The sequence below is a fragment of the Ammospiza caudacuta genome, chromosome 18, assembly GCF_027887145.1.
Source record: "Ammospiza caudacuta isolate bAmmCau1 chromosome 18, bAmmCau1.pri, whole genome shotgun sequence".
Lineage (NCBI taxonomy): Eukaryota > Metazoa > Chordata > Aves > Passeriformes > Passerellidae > Ammospiza > Ammospiza caudacuta.
Window position 1 is genome coordinate 13,035,054 of NC_080610.1, and position 18,154 is coordinate 13,053,207.

At 43.4% G+C, this 18,154-nt stretch overlaps 1 protein-coding gene across 1 annotated transcript in view; it reads left to right on the forward strand.

The window, feature by feature from the left end:
• KDM2B (lysine demethylase 2B) overlaps positions 1-18,154 on the forward strand; it is a 104,169-nt gene that overhangs the window by 34,874 nt on the left and 51,141 nt on the right. The window contains exons 7-10 of the mRNA XM_058816552.1: positions 296-389; positions 1,236-1,389; positions 9,876-9,991; positions 16,183-16,309. Coding sequence (XP_058672535.1) covers positions 296-389; positions 1,236-1,389; positions 9,876-9,991; positions 16,183-16,309 — 491 coding nt within the window. The remainder of the gene's footprint in view (positions 1-295; positions 390-1,235; positions 1,390-9,875; positions 9,992-16,182; positions 16,310-18,154) is intronic.

Here is an 18,154-nt window from a genome sequence, read left to right on the forward strand (position 1 = left end):
ACCCCAGGGACAGGCAGTGCCATAGGAAATATTTATGAAGAGCCTAACTTTTAATGTTTTTCTGTTCCCTAACTCTGGAAGCTTTAATTCCTCTTGTATGGACAGCAAACTCAAACATGGAGAGATGTATTTTTCAGCAAAAACCTCATTACCTTCATGAGACAAATTCCTGTGCTGTAAATGCAGAAACTTAATTGGTGGAAGCAGCATTGCACAGGCAGTTAACCTCTGCAAATTAAGATGTGAAAAATACTGTTTCAGACTGATTCATTTTTGTCCTTCACTCTACTTGCAGGTACTGTTTGATGAGTGTGAAAGGATGCTTCACTGATTTTCATATTGATTTTGGTGGCACTTCAGTGTGGTATCACGTTTTCCGTGGGGGGAAGGTAGGTGAACCTTTTTTGATATTTAGTTTTATTTCTCTATGCCTCTTAGAGTGGAGGGGTTGCTTTCTTTTCTTTTTTTCCCTTTTCTTTCTCTCTTATTTTTTTTTTCCTTGAGGGGATCAGCCAGTGATCAGACTATTTCAGCAGCTTTGTTGATACACGTGGAGTTTACTGAACTAGAAGGACACCAGTCACTGTTATGAAACAAACAAGTGATTTATTTGAAATCCCAAATGTGTTATTTGCTGGTGGTGGCAATTTTGGGCTCGCTGTTGCTGTGGTCCAGAGGATCTTGCAGGGAGATGTGGCTGTACCCTTGTTGGGTCAGAGTGCCCTCACAAGTCTCTGTAGCTAAAGCTTCTGTTCCTTTTAGAGATTCCACGTTTCTTTGTGTGTACAGCACAATAAGCCAGAACTGAAACATTAAAGGGTACAGAAGCCTTAAAATACACAGCATGTGGAGCTGTGTTGCCATCTTTCCTGGTTCAGGATGTTTTTCCCAGTTGTAGTGTGGCCAGTGTGTGGTGGGAGCTGCAGTCAGTCATGGTGCAGCTCCTGTTCCTGTCTGTACCAACACACTGCTCTGAGCTGCAGGTAAAGCACAGGCAGCTCCTGAGTAAGATATTTCTGGAGGAGAGATGACAAGTGACAGTTACCCAGGCACTTCCAGCACGTGGGCTAATTGCTGCTGCTGTCTGTGTGTGCCTCTGTGTACAACACCTGGAAAACAAGTGTTCCATGCAGAAAGGAGCTCATTTGCCTGACACACTGTAGCCTTGGTGGAGTCTCTCAGCTGTTTCTTTTTGTTGACTGTTGGTAATAATTAAATCTTCATTTTGTTTTTAGATCTTCTGGCTGATTCCACCTACTCTGCAGAATCTAGAACTTTATGAAGAATGGGTTCTCTCAGGAAAGCAAAGTGATATCTTTCTGGGAGACAGGGTGGAACGATGCCAAAGAATTGAGCTGAAACAAGGCTACACCTTCTTCATTCCTTCAGGTATCCCTGTTAACTAACCTGGAATGACTGGGATTGTGCTTTACTAACAGCTTTGTGTAAAACAATTCTTCACACCTAAACCCCATACTGACCTCCTTTTGTGCTGTGGCACAAGAAAGGCCAGGGACTAAATGTGCTTCATTTTCCAGAAATTAAGACTGATGGGAGATGTACTGTGAGGAGGTGTGTGCAGTGATCATGTGTGTAGTGGGAGAAAGGAGAGGGGAGTTGGGCCTCTGGAGCTGTCAGTTCACCACTTCTCATCAGAGCTGCACTGACTGCTGCTGTTGGCTTTCTGGGAAAGACAGTTTTCTCTGTTTGTGATCTCTTCTGGCAGGCTTCACCTGCAGTTCAGTAACTTGCCTCTTTGCCTCTATCTGTAGCCAGAGGTGGGTCCTGGTGGAACTCAGGAGAGATTCCAGTCCATGGCAGAGCAGGTGCTGTGCTCCCTCAGGTTGCTTCTTGGGGAAACAGCTTCATTGTTCTCACTGTTCAGAGGTGCTGAATCTGGACATCTTCCAGCAGCCCAGGCACCTCAGTTTTACACTGCTGCCCACCTCAGTAGCTGTGTACTGCATGGTCCAGGCTCATCCTGCAAAGCCACCAAATAGTTGTAGATTTGGAGCCTGATGCTTCAGCCCTGTCTGCTCCTGGCTAAGTTGGATTAAGGATGGTGGAATGTGTAACATCCCTCACTTAAGATTATATCAGACTTTGCTTTCTGTGATTATTAAGGGACTGTAAGTTTGTTTACAATAATTTAACACATTGCCTCTGTCTATTGGATCTTACCAGGGAAGTAAATACAGGTAGACTTTCTACATGACACAAAGGCAGGCTGGTAATTTTTCAGTTGGAATTAATTACTCTGTGGAGATAGGATTATTATTTTTTAACCCTAGAAACAGAGAGAATACAGGTCATGCAGAGACAGGGACAGTGTTCTTCTCATCTGGGTAGTAGTGGTAGGATCAATTGAAGGCCACAAATGTGCACATTTGTAAGTATTTGGTAAGAATCAGCCTGGGAGATGACTGGCAAAATGACTTAAAGGGTGGAGGAGTTAATCTGTTAGAGGAATTAGATCTTGCCTTGAAACAGGTCAGACTGTGCTGTTAACTGTTTGAACTGGGTGTTTGAGTGTGGCTGTGCTGTTTGCTTAGATCCCATTACTGCATCCTCTATTTATCTCCATCCTCCTGTGAAAAGCCTCCTACAAGTAAGAGTTTCTGTGTGTCAGTTCAGTCATGTCCAGCAGCTGGAACCCTGCAGGTTGTGGGAGCTTGGACAGGACACAGCTGTAACATGGTGGCTGACACAAAGTGATTCCAAATGGGTTTTTGACTGGGGTGTCTGTTTTCTTAGGAAAGCCCCAAGTACAGAAATGCCAATACCTCAGACATTTTAGGCTCCATGCCAGATTTGAAAAGCATTTATGAATAATTTCTCTCTAAGCACCTCATAGATTCATGGATTTTTGCTCTGCTGTATGTTGTTTGGAAAACTTATTTGCAAATCTCTTATTTGTGTGAAAGGGCATTATTTCTGCCTTTGTTTTAAGAGTATGGAAATGCCTAATTAAAGGCTGTTCCAGGTCAGTGAATTGAGCGCAGCTGTGTAAAGCAGGTCAATTCCTGTGACCTCTTTGCTCTGGTTTGTGCACATATCATGTTAGTTAATGTTTGAAAGTGGTTTTTATGTGCTTTAGAAGTGTTCTTGGTGTTTAGATTCTGTTTATGGACGTCTGTAAAACCAGCGTGTCCTGTATTTTCAACTGAGCCTGATAAACCCTTGACCAGCCTCAACTCATCCATGAGGAAATACCTTCTAATTACAGGTTTGCTCACAGAAAGTGTAGAGGAATTAGTGCTCAGCTGGGCTGTGGATGGGGAACATTTCAGCAAGGGACCTTTCCCATGAAATATCCTGCTCTGCTTCTGCTTTCAAGTAATTTCTGGGAGTAGTCCTAGAAATGCTGTTTTACCATAGCACTGTGAGGGTGAAGTAGGTAGAGAAGACTTTAAGAAGATAAGTGAGGGAGTGAAATCACAGTGTGCTGGGAAATGGAAGGTTTGTCTGAGAATCTGGGATCAGCAGTAGATCCAGTAAATCCCCAAAAGTAGAAATCACTTGGACAAGAATGGGGATCATTCTCAGGGAAGGCATAATTACAGAGCTCACCAGGGCCTCAGGGTGTTTTCCTCTCCATCACTGCCCTCATCCTTTCAGGATTAAGTTTAAACCAGTAGATTTCTGCTGGTGTTTGTAACCCTGCAGAGCACTGAGAGCACGACCCCAGCTGTGGTATCAGGGAGGAATTGAGCTCAGTATCATCAGCACAGTGAGTTGTTATGGGCCAAGGTGCATTTTTCAGCATTTTCTGCAGTGCTGATTTATTCAACATTCCTCTGATCAAACTCCAGACAGGGTGACCTGCTGTCAACTGAGTGATGTTCCTTTCTGGTTCTTCTTCAAACTTCTCATGTTGCTGCATGCAATTTCATAACAGTTGTGTTTCACCTGGGAGCTGGCAGTGTTCCACTGAGGAGTAAGCTGTTTGTTTTACTTTATTTTTCTTATGTTCTCTGTACTGCACTTGAGGGCCTTTGGCATGGAAACATGCTGTTAGAGTCTCTCTTAATTATTGTGGTTACCTGAGAGTGCTCCCGAGTTCTTGTCTCCAGTCAAATGCAGAAATAATGACCTTTCTCAGATGGATGTTTTTGGGAAGGCGAGTGGACAGAAAGAGATGTTCTGTGTGGACTGCAGGCAGCTATTTGCAGGGATTCAGGGTGTTTCAGATGCTGTCTCAGTGGTTATCAGTGGCATTTTGCCTATTAGGAGTGTGTGGTCCTGGGTCACCTCTGCTGTGCCAGTGAGAGTTTGATGGATTATTGTGTGATGGGGCCAGAAGGTGGCACAGAGCCCTTCCAGCAGGAGAATGACAGGCTATTAAATTCTGGCTGGTACATTTTTTGCAGGGTGTTGTGCTAGGGCTGCAGAGCTGCCTGCCTGGGTTTGGTTCCTGTTTAGCTTCTCCCATTCTGGGAGCTTCCACTGACATTAATGGAATCTCCGTGCCTGGAGCCTCGGGGACCGCATGAAGAAGATTGTGGGGGGATCAGAGGGGAGAGGCTTTTTGCTCTGAGTGTTGGCTTTCAGATGGAAGGTGACAGCGTGATGCTGGATTTTTGATTCTGTTCCTAATGCCAAGCCCTGCCTCATTCTTAAAAACAATTTAAGATTGAGAGTTGCTGTATTACTTGTACTACTGGGGCAGAATTAGTAAATACTTCACTTTAAAAATGTAAACATGATCTTTCCTTGATAGATTTGGTTGTGGGCACTGCTATGATGCAGTCATTCTTCTTCTGAGATTTGATTTGCTGGCAGTGCCCACTCTCAGGTTACCTCTTTAGTCACTTTTTATTTTTGAGACATATATATTTCATCTTTTCCACCCCAAGTTGCTGTAGAATTGCAGGGAAATCTGTGGCAACTTCAATATCACAAGGCAAAATATCAGTTCAGTTACTAATGGAAACAGATGCAGCATGGTTTTGGCTTGGAGCTTGTAGGCTGTTTGCCCCATAGCTTTATAAGTTAATATTCTTTTTCATTATTCTCAGATGGATGATTGCATCCTTGAGTAGGAATTTGCAGCCCACTGAAATCTTCTAACAAGTTTGCAATGTTTAATAATACTTGTTTTATAAAATTCAGAAGATAATGAGATCATATCTTTCTTTTAACTGTTCAGAAAAAATGTTTGTTACTGTTAATTTTACCTTCTTGATTTACTAGAAATGATAACATCTAAATATTCAAGTGTATCTTAGGAGTGGTGGAATAATTCATAACTGTAAATCAGCTGAGAGCATTTCTGAGTCTCCTGAAGAGAATTCCTGCTCAGTTTTTGGCTTGGCTTCATACACTGGGATTGTTTTGGGAAGGAAAAAGCACTTATTGATTGCCAGGAGCTGAAATAAAAACCATCAACTTCAGAAAAACCTTAAGTGGATGGTCTTCTTATTGAGGCATGACATGAGGGCTGTGAGCAGTGACTGCAGTGTCTGTGCTCCCAAATCCATTTATCCCACGTGGCTGAGCTGTGCTGGGCAGGACTGGAGCTGGTTCCACCTCCTGTCACTGGCGCTGCTTGGGGAATAAATGGTCACCCACGGGCAAGAATCTTCCTGGCTCATGGCTGGTCCTCAAAGCCACACAGTCAATGTCCTCCTCTCATCTGTAGGATTTAATTGTAGCTTGAGGTAATATTTAGCAGGTGCTTTTTTTTGTGGCTTTCAGACAAAAATTAACGATTTCTCGTTCCACTGACTTGACTTTTTCAGTCCTTATTCCAGTTGTTCTGATATTATTCCATTGCTTTTTTTAGCATTAAGGATAAAATGAAATTTTTGGCATTTTTCTCCGTTTGTGAGACAATTCCCAAGAGGTGAGGTGTTATCTCCTGGCTCACATGAAGCCATTGAACACAGAAGATTGTGCAGCAGGAGCTGGGTTTGTGTGAGCAGCACAGAGCAGTCACTGAGGACAGAGCTGATGAACTCACTCCAGAGGTGTCGGGGCTGTGTGGGAGGTTTGTGCTGTGAGAGCGGGCAGTCAGACACACAGGAGCAGGCATGACAGGCTGTTCAGCACAGGTGACATGATCTGAAATGTCAGCAGACCCTCAGTGCATCCAGCAAAATGTAACAGCACAGGTGAAGGTGAGGCAGGGGTGTGATGGATGGCATTAAAGCAAATCCCTTGGCTGCCCTTTTGTCTTCCCCATACGTGCAGCACCTCCTGCTCTGGGGGTTTGTCTTCTCCTTTAAAAACCCTGGTAATTGGGGAGCTGAACAAGATGGGTGGTTTTGTTTGCAATTGGTCACAATGAACATTCATCCTCCTCAGTTTATTTCTGAGTTGTTCTGTAGCTAAGCTGTGGGAATGGATTGAATGTGCCATGCAAGCTTCTCTTTCCTCAGAGCTCATTTCCACAATACATTACCCTGATGGAAACTGTTTCCTGTTTTCTGCTCATCTCTCTTTCCTCCTACTTCTACTTTTCTGGTGCTGACCTCCAGTTTTTCTCCACACACAGCCTGGTTAGTATTAGAACAAGAGATTTTCATGTTGGCTTTTTTCCTCTGTAACATCTGTGCCAATCTTGCTGGGATTTTGTACCTTGTCAGTTTTCCCATCTTTTTTGTGTAACCTTGTCCTGTGTCCCTGGAATCCACCTCTTGGTGCTTGTGTCTCTGCAGTTCCAATTATGCACGTACGTTCCTCAGGCAAGTGGGAGCTATTTTGGGATGCAGTGTGACTGAAATGCTGCACAGCTGAGTGACCAAAATCTATTTTATGTGCAGGTGACTCCTCTGACAGGGCTGTGTCCTGCAGAGGGGCTGAGCTGGATGCTGCCTGTGGGAGCACATGGACTGCAGGAAATCTGGGATTCCCCAGCACTGAGGGCACCCACAGGCATCATCTGTGCCCATCTCAGAGCTGTGCCTGGAAATCATCCCTGCCCTGGCAGGGCTAGGAACTTCCCAGGACTTTATAGGATGACTTTGTTGCTTGGTCTCTCGTTTATTTTTCTTTTCCCAATCCTGATGAATTTTATTGCTGTGTTTTAAAGGGTTTTGCTACTGACAACTGTGTCATTAACAGCAATATTTTCAGTCTTGTTATTAGAAATACTTGCAGCTTGAAGGACCTAGTGTTCAGTTAATTCAGCAGCTAGGAGATGAAGGTACTAATTGCTTGTAAGATATTTAGTCCTGGATTATAAATGCAAGTAGGGACTTAAAGGCCTTCTCCACAGAGCCAGAGGTTGTTTCAGATACTTTACAGAAGATTTTCAGTTTGCACTGTACCAGCTCTGCAAGAATGGATGCTTGAAATTATATTTGTGTTCATTATTCTTTCTGTGCAGGGTTTGTCATGTCTGGAACACCATTTGTTAGAGCATTGGCTCAAGCCAGTGATAGATCTTTCCACACTTCTCCCAAAAATATTGGGCTACTACCAAACAAGTCTAGCAGTTACTAACACAAAAACCCTCAGCATCTCATAGGGGTAGCATTGAGAACTCAAGAAGGGTTTGTTGAGAGACCAGGAAAGACCAGGAAACAATGAAACCAGCTGCACTCCAGTGTGAAATGTTCACTGAGGAAATACAGTTTGTAGGAGAAGGCTACTCTGTGGTTTCAGTGGAAGCACCCACCCAAAGAACAACTGCATTGATGGGATTTAATTTTATTGATTATTAAATGAGGGGATATCTCCTTTTAACCTTTCAAATAGGACAAGAATCAGCCCAGTTATTCCTAATAATCAAATTGTAAATATTTGATAGCAGATTGTATTTTGAATGATGTTGATAATTTCACTAAAATAACAGCTGCACTAAGGTTGGACGTTGACACAGTGCTGAGAGAGCTGCTGTGGGAAGGGTGCTGAGGGCTCCTCAGTGTTCTGCTGGTCACTGCCTGGTTCTGAGCTGTCTTCTGCCACCACTCACTGGTGGGGCCATGAAAGTCATTTCACTTTTTCAAGTTTCAGTCTGTTCATCTCTAAACCTGACAATTAAAGTGGATTGTCACGCAGACCAACCCTGTGTTTCAGCACCCAGCCAATGAGTTTGGGGACCTAGATTTGCCTCAGCATTTGGATTCCAGTCTTACCCCCAACCACAAAAATCTTTGTTTACCCAGTGAAAGCAGTAGCCCCAATTTCCTTGACCTTGGATCTGTTTTCCCTCCCAAAGACTGGGATAAGGATCATGAATTTTTGTAGTAGTTTGCTCTTAGTACAGACTGATGTATTTCATGTGAGCTGCTGAACTACTCCAGCTGTGAAGTATTTATAATGTTGAGGTGTGTAGTTGCCACCCTACCCTTAGATTAAAAAAAAAAAAATCCTTTCTAGTTGATTGTTCTTGATTTGGAAGTAATAAACAGGCTGGATCTCTGTAACTGAAATGATGCTGACCAGAGAAGGAAAGATGGAATAATTCTGAGAGCTGCCAGAGCCATGAGCCACCTGATGGTTTTATATGCATCACATGTAGTGTGTGCAGTCAGAGCTCTGAACTGACTGAAACCTGGAGCAGGTTGCCCAGAGGGGCTGTGGAGTCTTCATCCCAGGAGATGCCATGGAGCCATCTGGACACAGTTCTGTGCAGCTGCCTCTTGGTGGTCATGGGGTTGGACTTCCAGAGGTCCCCTCCAGCCTCTACCATTCAGAAAAATATATCCAGAGTGATGGGCTTGTGTTTCCAGGGAGAAAATTCTAGTGCTGATTTCTTTTCCTTTCTATCACTCTCCTACCAACCTGCCCTTGAACGAGAGCCCCAGTCCTGCCATCTGCTGTGGCTCAAGGACTTCCCAGACAGAGCTTTGCAGGCCTTAATGGTTGAAGAATTGTTGTGGAGGAGCACTTTTGTGGCTGCTGGCTGGAAAACCCTTTAGGCTGAATGGCATTTCCCTGCTCCCTCACTGATCTGGAAGTGAGGGAAAGCTGCCACAGCTTCAATGGAAAGTACTGCACAGTCAGGAGAAAATTGACTGCCCCCCATGTTGCTTTGCTGTCTGCTGGTTTATAAATTGTAATGCTTTTCATTAAAAAGAAGAGGAAAAAAAGTGTCAGGTCTCTGTGGGTCCCAGATCATTAGCAGGATCAATTCCTTTTTCACTGCAGAGATCAGAGGCTACAGTCTTGCATAGCCAGAGCTTCAGCTCCTGACAGACCAAGCAAACAATGCAGAGGCAGAAGAGCTGGTGTGTGGCTGCCTGAATTGCTGTGCCTGGATTTTCATTGTGACAGAAGATTCTTTGGAGCCTGCGAAATTAATTCAGTCCCTTGTAGGATTGGGTCAGAACAATCTCATCAGCTCCAGTATCAGAAATGTTAAATCCCTTAACTTGAGGCTTGCAGTGAAAATGATTTCTTGGTTACTTCAGGAAGTTGATCGTGGGTGATGAAACTTTCACCTCCTAAGGAGGGCTGGTAATAATTTGCAATCTTTTACCTCTCAAGGTGTGTTGTGTGCAGTGTGAAGGAGGTTTGGTGTGCCTCAGTCCAGTTCCACAGCCCTTGGCCCACCACCACTGCTGAGATGGTTTGCATCCATGCTGGAGGTGCCAGTCTGAGAGCCAAGTGCACGGAACAGGCTGAGTTTACTTCTTAGTCATGGACGTGGTTGAGTCACAAACTTGCGTGTGCTCAGTAAACACTGCAAGTGTTGGGGGAATAAATAGAACGGATTTACAGGGGGTTGTAAGACTGCACGTCACAAGGTGCCCTTCTGCTGTGACTAGTCCTGAAGTGTGGCTGTGAGCATCCCATTTAACCTTTCACTGCTTGAACCTCTCATCCCCAGCGCAGTGGGATGCAGAGGGTTGTTAGAATTTGATTTGAAATTGCTCTGTAATGCTGCATAGCACGAGGCATTCTCAGTTCTCTGCTTTCCTCTCTAGGGTGGATTCACGCGGTTTATACTCCAGTAGATTCTCTGGTGTTTGGTGGAAATATCCTGCATAGCTTTAATGTTCCCATGCAGCTTCGCATCTATGAAATTGAGGACAGAACAAGGGTAAGGATTCTTGATTCTCTTTTTAACTGAGCAGTTCTTTGTGACTGTGATCTGTCACAGTCTCTCCCTCGTATTCCCCTCTGACAAACAACAACTGATGGGATCTCCGTGTCAGAGTCGTTGAAACAAGAGGTAAACATGAAGTAATGAGACTTTCAAATGTTGGTTATTTTTAGTGGGATTTACTCATGTGCTTCCCACAGATGTGTCCCTTCTGTGTCTTTTGTCTGCCTGTTAAACTTCCATAAAACACCTTCCCCTTTGCACAAAAACACATTGCACTTTACAGACCTTTGTACCAGTGTTTCTGGTAACCCTCTGCTTGTCACCTCTCTGTGCACACCTGGGGTGGATGATCCTGCAGAATCGATGGCACTGGGGTGGTTCTGCTGCCCATAGCTGAGTTGACAAAGCTGTGCAGAAGTTGTGTATGAAATGACATCTTCTGTAATTGGCAGTCACTACAGGGACTTGATACCATGCAAGAATTTCCTGGAACAGAGAGGCTGGGCTGGGACATTGATCTGAACATTGTGATGTTCATCTGCCTGAGCACCTACCTGAGGGAAAGGCTGGGGAGTTACTGAGGGAAAGGCTCAGTAAGGGGAGTTACTGTGCCACCTCTTTGTTGGGGTGACAGTTTTATCCTTGGTTAATAAAAAGGGCACCTGCTCATCGTATCCACTGAGTTTCAAAAAGCAGCAGGATCTGAAGGAAGTGACTCTGTTTTATTAGGCTGTTAAATAACCTGTGCAAGGCCACTGTGGCATTCTGATATAAAAATGGACCAGAGGGATGTGCAATCCAGATGGGGCTGTTTTGGAGGCCTCACTCTGAGACAGTGCTGAAACCACTGACACAGGTGCCAGCTCTGGTGTTAGTGGAGATTCGGGCAGAGTAGAAGGAAATTGCAATTCTTCTTCACTAAAAAGTCTTAAAATAGTGTGTTGTGGACATCAGTGCTGTTCACTGTTGTTCACCCCTACAAGAGGGCACAAATCTTGCTCCAAGTTGGCTTTTACCCCAAATTGCTTCCTTTGCAGTCAGAGTGCATAGGCCTGGAGCAAATACAAATTGTTTTGAAGTACATCTCTGCCTCCCTGGCTTCCCAGCTGCTACAAGGCCTGGTGATCTTCACACTGAAAAACACTGGTGGGAGCAGTGGGTTTCCTGGAGTGCCTTAAATGGAGAGAAGGAGAAAAAATGAATTCTTAGTGGAAGAGAGATGAAGACAAAAGTTGAAATTTGGGGGAATTAGAACAGAGGAGTGTGGCAGAGAACAGAAGCAGAGACCAGAGTGGATTCAGCCTGGCTTTGAACAGGTGAGAGTGTCAAGTGTCTTGAGAAAGTGCAGAGGGACTTGGACAGGAAAGTTTTGGTGACAGGAGCAGGAAGGGGCTCACCTGGCAGAGGTACAGGAAGGTTTCCAGAGTGACTGTAAATAAGAACCTGCAATAGATGCTGGGAGGTCACTGCAGGTGTGTTGTTGCTGGGGAGGATGTTTGCACAGGAGCTCACTTGGAGAATGGAGAAGGGGAGACTGGGAGGGAGGATCAATGCCAGAAATGAGTGATTTCCATTGAAGTCTTTAGGGAAGATGGGCAGGAAATGCTCTTTTTTCTTTAAGTTGTATAAAGATGGACATTTTGATCACACAGGACTTGAGCTACCCAAGATCACACAACTTGGGTTGTGGCTGCTCAGCTGTGCTTCAAGGCCCTGCTCCTTGGGAAGCTGGGTGCAGCTTTGATTTTCTAAGCTTTTTATGCCAGCAGGCAAAACTCCTTATAACAGTCAAATATTTTGGTAACTTCTGTGAACTAACCAGCCAGTTACACTGAAATGCCTCTTAAAATTTACTGGCACACTGATCCTGAGAGGAGGCTATGGGAGTTGGGTACCTGCATCTTGAAAAATATCCTGTCACCATTAATTGGGAAAGGGATACTGCAACATTTGAGATCCCAAATCAGACCTTTGTTCTTGTCATTTTTTGTTTCAATTTTCTTTGAAGTCTGTGTAGTTCTTTATCATTTTCCTTGCAAAAAATATGGGAGTGCTTCAAAAAAGCCAGCAGCCCAGAATATCCAGGACTTCACAGAAGCAATTTCAGCACTTGGATGTTGCTGTGCTGGCAGCGTGTTACGCACAGGCTGTACCTGTGCTCACAAACTTGTGCTCGTGGGCAGATGTATAAACCAGAACTGTGTGAACAGCTGAAGAATAGCAAGAATTTCTGTACAGAAACAAAATAGAAGCAGTGCAGCTAAGGCATACAGAAGTTTGATAGAAGGCAGGAAAATCAATACTGTGATTTAGAAATAATGACACTCCCCCCCCCACCCCAACTAAAAATATCGTGCAGGAATCTTGAAGGGGAAATGGTTTCAAAACAGGATTCTGGTGTGTAATACATTATTTGCTTTGTCAATCAAATTTTGTCATTTCTATGTTGAAATAATTCCATTCATACACTGGCTGGTCTGGCAGACTCAGTACAGTGTAGTTCACCCAAATTTGCCAGTGTGAGCTCACTGCAAATGAGTTTCTCATCAGTATTGATCTTTCCATTGTGTATGGCACAGAAGTAAATTACATGATGTGATTGACAAAGTAATTTGCTACACTCAAATCAAAGTGTAATACAGGTGTGCTTCCTCTCTTCATTTTGCACAGAGCAATTTTATGGAGGTTTCACTGTGTTTAAACCTGCTATGTAATGTTTAATCATCTTTGATTGCTGATATTCAAAGTCATTTTTATGCTAGGTGTAGTTGTTATTGTCTTAGCTCAGACAAGAATAAATACAGGGTTGAAATGGTAATGCTGATTTACAGCCTGATAAAATTGCCTAGTTTATATACTTGTCATGCTTATTCTAACTTAATTCCTCATACCCCTGGGAGACTTTTTAAGAGGGTTGTAGCCATTTAAAAATAGTTTTAAGGAGTAATAAAAAACATGTCTATTGTTGGAAACAGCTCCTAATGTGCAATTGAGGTAAACAAATATTCTCCAGCCTTACAGTTGGTAGAGACTCTCATTTTGCAGCCTGGCTTTCCTGGAGGCCAATTAACAGCCAGTCAAACAGGCCAGGCTGTTTAGCGCTCTGCAAGCCCAGCCTGAGGAGCTGCAGAGCAGGATGCCATGCAGGGATTCATCATTTGGCACAGGGGTGATGCAGCTCTCAGTATTGAAGAGGAAGAATGTGTCAAACCTAACCCCAATTAATCTAAATTTAACTGTTTAAAATACTGGAACATGGTGGGAACAAGGGCACTGTGAATATACACGTAAGGTGGTCACTCACAGATGATGGTGTTTGCTATTCCCTTGCTTTTCTGGAATGTAAGATAACATATTAAGTGGCTAGCTTAATTATTTTGTAAATAGTCATAAATTGCTTCTCAATATTGTGATTAGATTGATTAAACACAAGTGGAGTTTGTAATGATTTTAATGGGCATTGTGGAAGAGATTATGACTTTTTTCAGGAAAACGTGTGTCTTACTTGCTTAGGGTTTTTGTTTTATTTTTGGAGGGGTATATAAATCTCTAAAATAATTTCACTTTGAACTGAAGAAATGGATCATATTCCAGAGAGGATTTTTTCTTGCTGTACAGGAATAATTACATTTTTTTTTCAGTGGATTGTAAATTATTAATCACAGAAGTTAGAGCTGGAAATGCCTATTAGATGATCCAGTGTATTTCCCTGCTGGTGGGGAATTCAGTCCTCTGGCAGTGTCTGTCTCAGATATTACACTTCCAACTTATCACAGAACATTTTCAATTTTTTTCCTTCTTTCTCCTATTCCTCCTCCCCTGCCCTTAAGAGTTCATTTGCCTGTGAGTGTACAATGGAAGGAGTATGGACATGCACATAATGCAGTTCACATTCCTTATAATTAATAAATGTTCAGGGATATCACAAAGAGCATATTCCTCTATGCTTTTCCATAAGGCAAACTTTAAAAGTTTTTAAAGCACTGTTGGAGTCTCTTTACTGGCACAAGGCCCTGTAGATCTCTGCACAGTATCTCTGTCTACAGATGGTGTAGAGAGCTCTTCTTTCTGAAGGTTTGTAAAAGCAAAGCCTTCTCAGGCAAACAGTGGATTACAGAGGCATGGAGGGATTTGCTGTGGGTTGGAACATTGATAGCGAGGCAATTAGGAACTCAAATTGAATATTAAAGATTGATATACATAATGGGAGCACTGCATGCATTACTGCCTTGTCTTTCACATTGAATTAACATTGGTAACAACTAAATTTGGTGAAGCTCAGAATCTGTCAACAAATGTTGAGCAATGATGTCTTTAATATTCCCAGGCATGTGGCTGAAAACCTTTTGAAGGCTGAGGGGTGGAAGGCGGCTTCCTGTTTGTAAGTCAATTCTTTGCAAATTTTGTTTCCTGCAGTGCTCTCTTGGAAAAATTTGAGTTCCTTTATTAGCATATATTTTAGCATGGATAATTTCCCCTGTGTTCCCTAATAGTCATAAGTGACTTGATCTCTTCTCTATGACAAATAACTAAACTAAAGGAAAAATTTTATTCAATGCAAAAAGGCCCTGGGGTTAAATGTTCTCACATTTAGGGGGTTGTTGTTTGGCTGGTTGATTTTTTTTTTCCTTTTCTTTTTTCCCTTCCTTTTTCATATGTGTGCTTTGTAACAAACCACACAGGGAAACATTTGGGAAGGTGCAGTAGTGCTGGATGCATGACCTGTAGCAACAAGCAGTTCAGATTTGCCAGCTGTATTTGTGTTGAGTTTAAGGGATTTTAACTTGAGAATTGCCATGGAGTATTTAATCCTACACTGTGATACATGTAGTGTGACAATACAGTACGTTTTAACTTTGTTACATTTTGTTTTACTGCTAAGAGTGTTTGCATTTCCTGTGCCTGGGAACAGAGGCAAGTTCTTTGGCTGTCCACCTTGGGGCCAGGTTTCAAATCTGGGCATTCCATAAGTCACTGATGTGCTCAGGTGGACGCTTTGATCACCTGCAGGTGTTGGGCAGTGCCTGTTTGCAGAGCTGAGGCTGAGTTTGCAGCTGCTGGGTTAGTGGTTCTGTTCAGAATTTGGGCTTTTGGCTCGACTGTGGTGGGTGGTGTTTTGGTTTATTTTCTGAGGTAATGCTCCTTTCTGGTGCAGTTCAGCTTTTCACTAAAGGTGGTGCCACCTTTGGGCTTAGGGAGCAGTGAATATGCAGAGAATATTTTAAAGCAGCTCCTGTAACCCCAGTGCAGTGCATGTGAGCCTGCAAAACACAGATTGCTGTGCCACCAGGAGAGAGAGGTGTACAGTGTAAGTACAAGTGCATGCAAGATGCATGGCATCCATTTTTAACAAATCACAACAATACACATATCTTCCTGCATTTAGGAGCTTCCCAGATCCTTCTGTGGTACAGTGACCTTCTACAGATAGAAAACTGTGTTGGAAAGGAAGGAAACCCTCTTTGTTTTCTTTTGTATCTGCAATACCTTTACAAATAACTAGTGTTGTAGAATTCAGCTTTTTGTTTGAGAACAACAGGTCTGAGATGTAAGGAAAAGTACACAGCTTGACAGGATCTTTTGTCAAAATCCTGCTCTTCTATTTTTACTCTGTTTGTGGCAAAAGCTAACTTGCTGCCAAAAGGTGAACCACATAAGGGATTTTTACTTTAATGTGTAGTTATAAAGAATTTGTGTCTTCATTTCTTTAATCAAATTGTTGAGACAACCACAAATGAAAAAGATCAATTTCCTGCTTGACTCATTTTAGGTAATGTTGCCATTTTGATAAAAATCCTGTGATAGTGCTCAGGAGATGAAAACCCACTCCTTTATTTTAAGTTTTAGTGACTAACATCTGTATGTGACCACCCTATGTTTATACAGCAGGTAAATAATTCTGTAGGGGCCATCCATCAGTTTCATGATTTCACAAGACCACAAACCCTCTCCTCTCCCAGCACCCCAAGAGGATACAAATTAGTGAACCAAGAAATGATGCTGTCGTGGCAGGCAGGCTGCTCCTCATTCCGTATGCTGGAGGCATTCAGCTCCTGCTCCCACCCTCTCCCCTCCCCCTCCTCACACTGTCTGTGCTCTTGATAACACGATGGCAATGATGACTGGCCCTTGTGCTGCAAACTTCCCTGCCTTCCCCCGGGCTGACAGTGTTGGTTTGTTTGCAGGTGCACGCCAAATTCCGCTATCCTTTCTACTATGAGATGTGCTGGTATGTTCTGGAGAGATACGTGTCCTGTGTGACCCAGCGCTGCCACCTGAGCAAGGAGTACCAGAGAGAATCAATGGTCATTGGTGAGTGAAGCCTTGGAGGGCACATTCACAGCTGCTGCTTTGGGTTCTGCAAAGCACATTAGAAACTCTACTGGAGAAATTCTCTAATGAATTTCTTTATTTTGGGGTGGGGAAGATTTTTGACTCTTAAGTGTGTCCATGAAGTACCAACCTGCTTTGAATTGTATGTATTGAACATTCCCTTAGCAAGTGGATCCCAGAAAATAATTTTTGGATGTGTTTGTTCGTTGGTTTCAGTAATGTTTGTGTTGGGATGATCTGCCAAACAGTTGAGGATTTACTGCCATGTTCAGCACAGCACCTCAGTAGCAGAAATGTGTGAATTGCAGTTGTGCTCTGGTGGGGTGGATGTTCTGTCCTTTTGTAGGGCAGCTCCTGTACAGAACACGTTGTGGTCACTAAACCTGCCTTCTTTCTCTTCTCTTTTCCTTAAATTTTCCTGTAATTCTCTGGTGACTGGGTTCTAGTTGTGCAGAAAAGCAAACCCAAGAAAACACCTACACAAATCCCCATCTCTGACCTCCCAGGTTCAGGGAGGTCAAAGAAACCTTTACAACAAGAGCTGAAAATGGGCCAGAGGACAGACAGACAGATGTGCCTGAGGCATTTCCTTGGCACTGGTGTGAGCTTTGCATCAATGTGTGCCAGTCCAATTGTTGCTGTGCTGAGCTGGCCTCTTTTTCCTCCTTTTGATGGAAGGTGGTGGTGGGCCATGTTCCCTCTGCTTTTAAGCACAGAATAGCTGAAAATAGCACAAGCACCAGCTAAATCTTAACTGATAAGTGTTAAGTGTGGAGGAGGAGTGAAGTATTTCTGTGCCTCCTGCTCCCTGAGGTGCCACTTGGAGTGAGCCTGGCATGGCTGGCACTGCCCCAAGCTCTGGACAGAGAAGGGAAATGTTCACCTCTGAACACAGTTCTTAGTAGAAGGGATTGAAGAAGTTACAGGCAGGTGTCACTCTCCAGTGAGTTTTAGTGACCAAGAATAATTTAAGGGAGCTAATAATCTGTGTGGATAGGCCAGGGGGAATTCCTGAGTCACTGGGCATTTGGGTGCTTCACATTTTAGCTCTGAGATCCTGGTCAGAAAGGTTAATTAAGCAGAAATTCTGTGTCCAGAGGAATTTTTCTCATAAGATCATCCTACAGGTGGAAAGGATGAATTATCCCTTTGGATCAGCTCTTCAGAAAGCAGTGACAAAAGTGAGAACTGCATTCTTTGGAAAATAAGGAGCAATCTCCTGTTGTCTAAAGCACTGGCACGGAAAGAGGCTGGTCCTGCAGGCAGGGCAGAGGTGCCAGATCAGCCACGTGTAATTTCAGAACAAATTAGCTGTGGAGAGTGGATGGTTCTGGATATTGAGATGGGACCTTTTCCAGCTAAATCACCAGTGTGAATTCCAGCCCAGCTCCGTAATTACTGATAATAGTTTGGTGATCCCCACAAAATGTGCCTCAGTCCAGTTAGCTGGGAGATATTCCAGTCATACATAACTCACTGGGAGCTATAGATGTCCACTGTCTAGAGGGAACAGGATTGTTGTGCATGACCAAGGAGTGCCAGCTCCAAAGGCTTCAGGAAAAGGAGCCTGGCTGCTTGGAAGAGGGTTTGGTGGTGACTTCCTCAAAGTCCTGTGACCTGTGCTGGCTTCAGTTGCTGGCAGAGAGGGACATATGCTTTTGTTTTGTCAGAAACTTGGGGTTTTGTTTTTATTTCTTGGCAGAAACTTAACCTTAAAATAATTATTTTAGTGGGGGTTGTGGTTCAAAAGACCAGGTCTGCTATACTGCTGGATCTTTCACTTTGGCATTTACCAAATTCAAAGGAGTAAAGGTACATTAATTA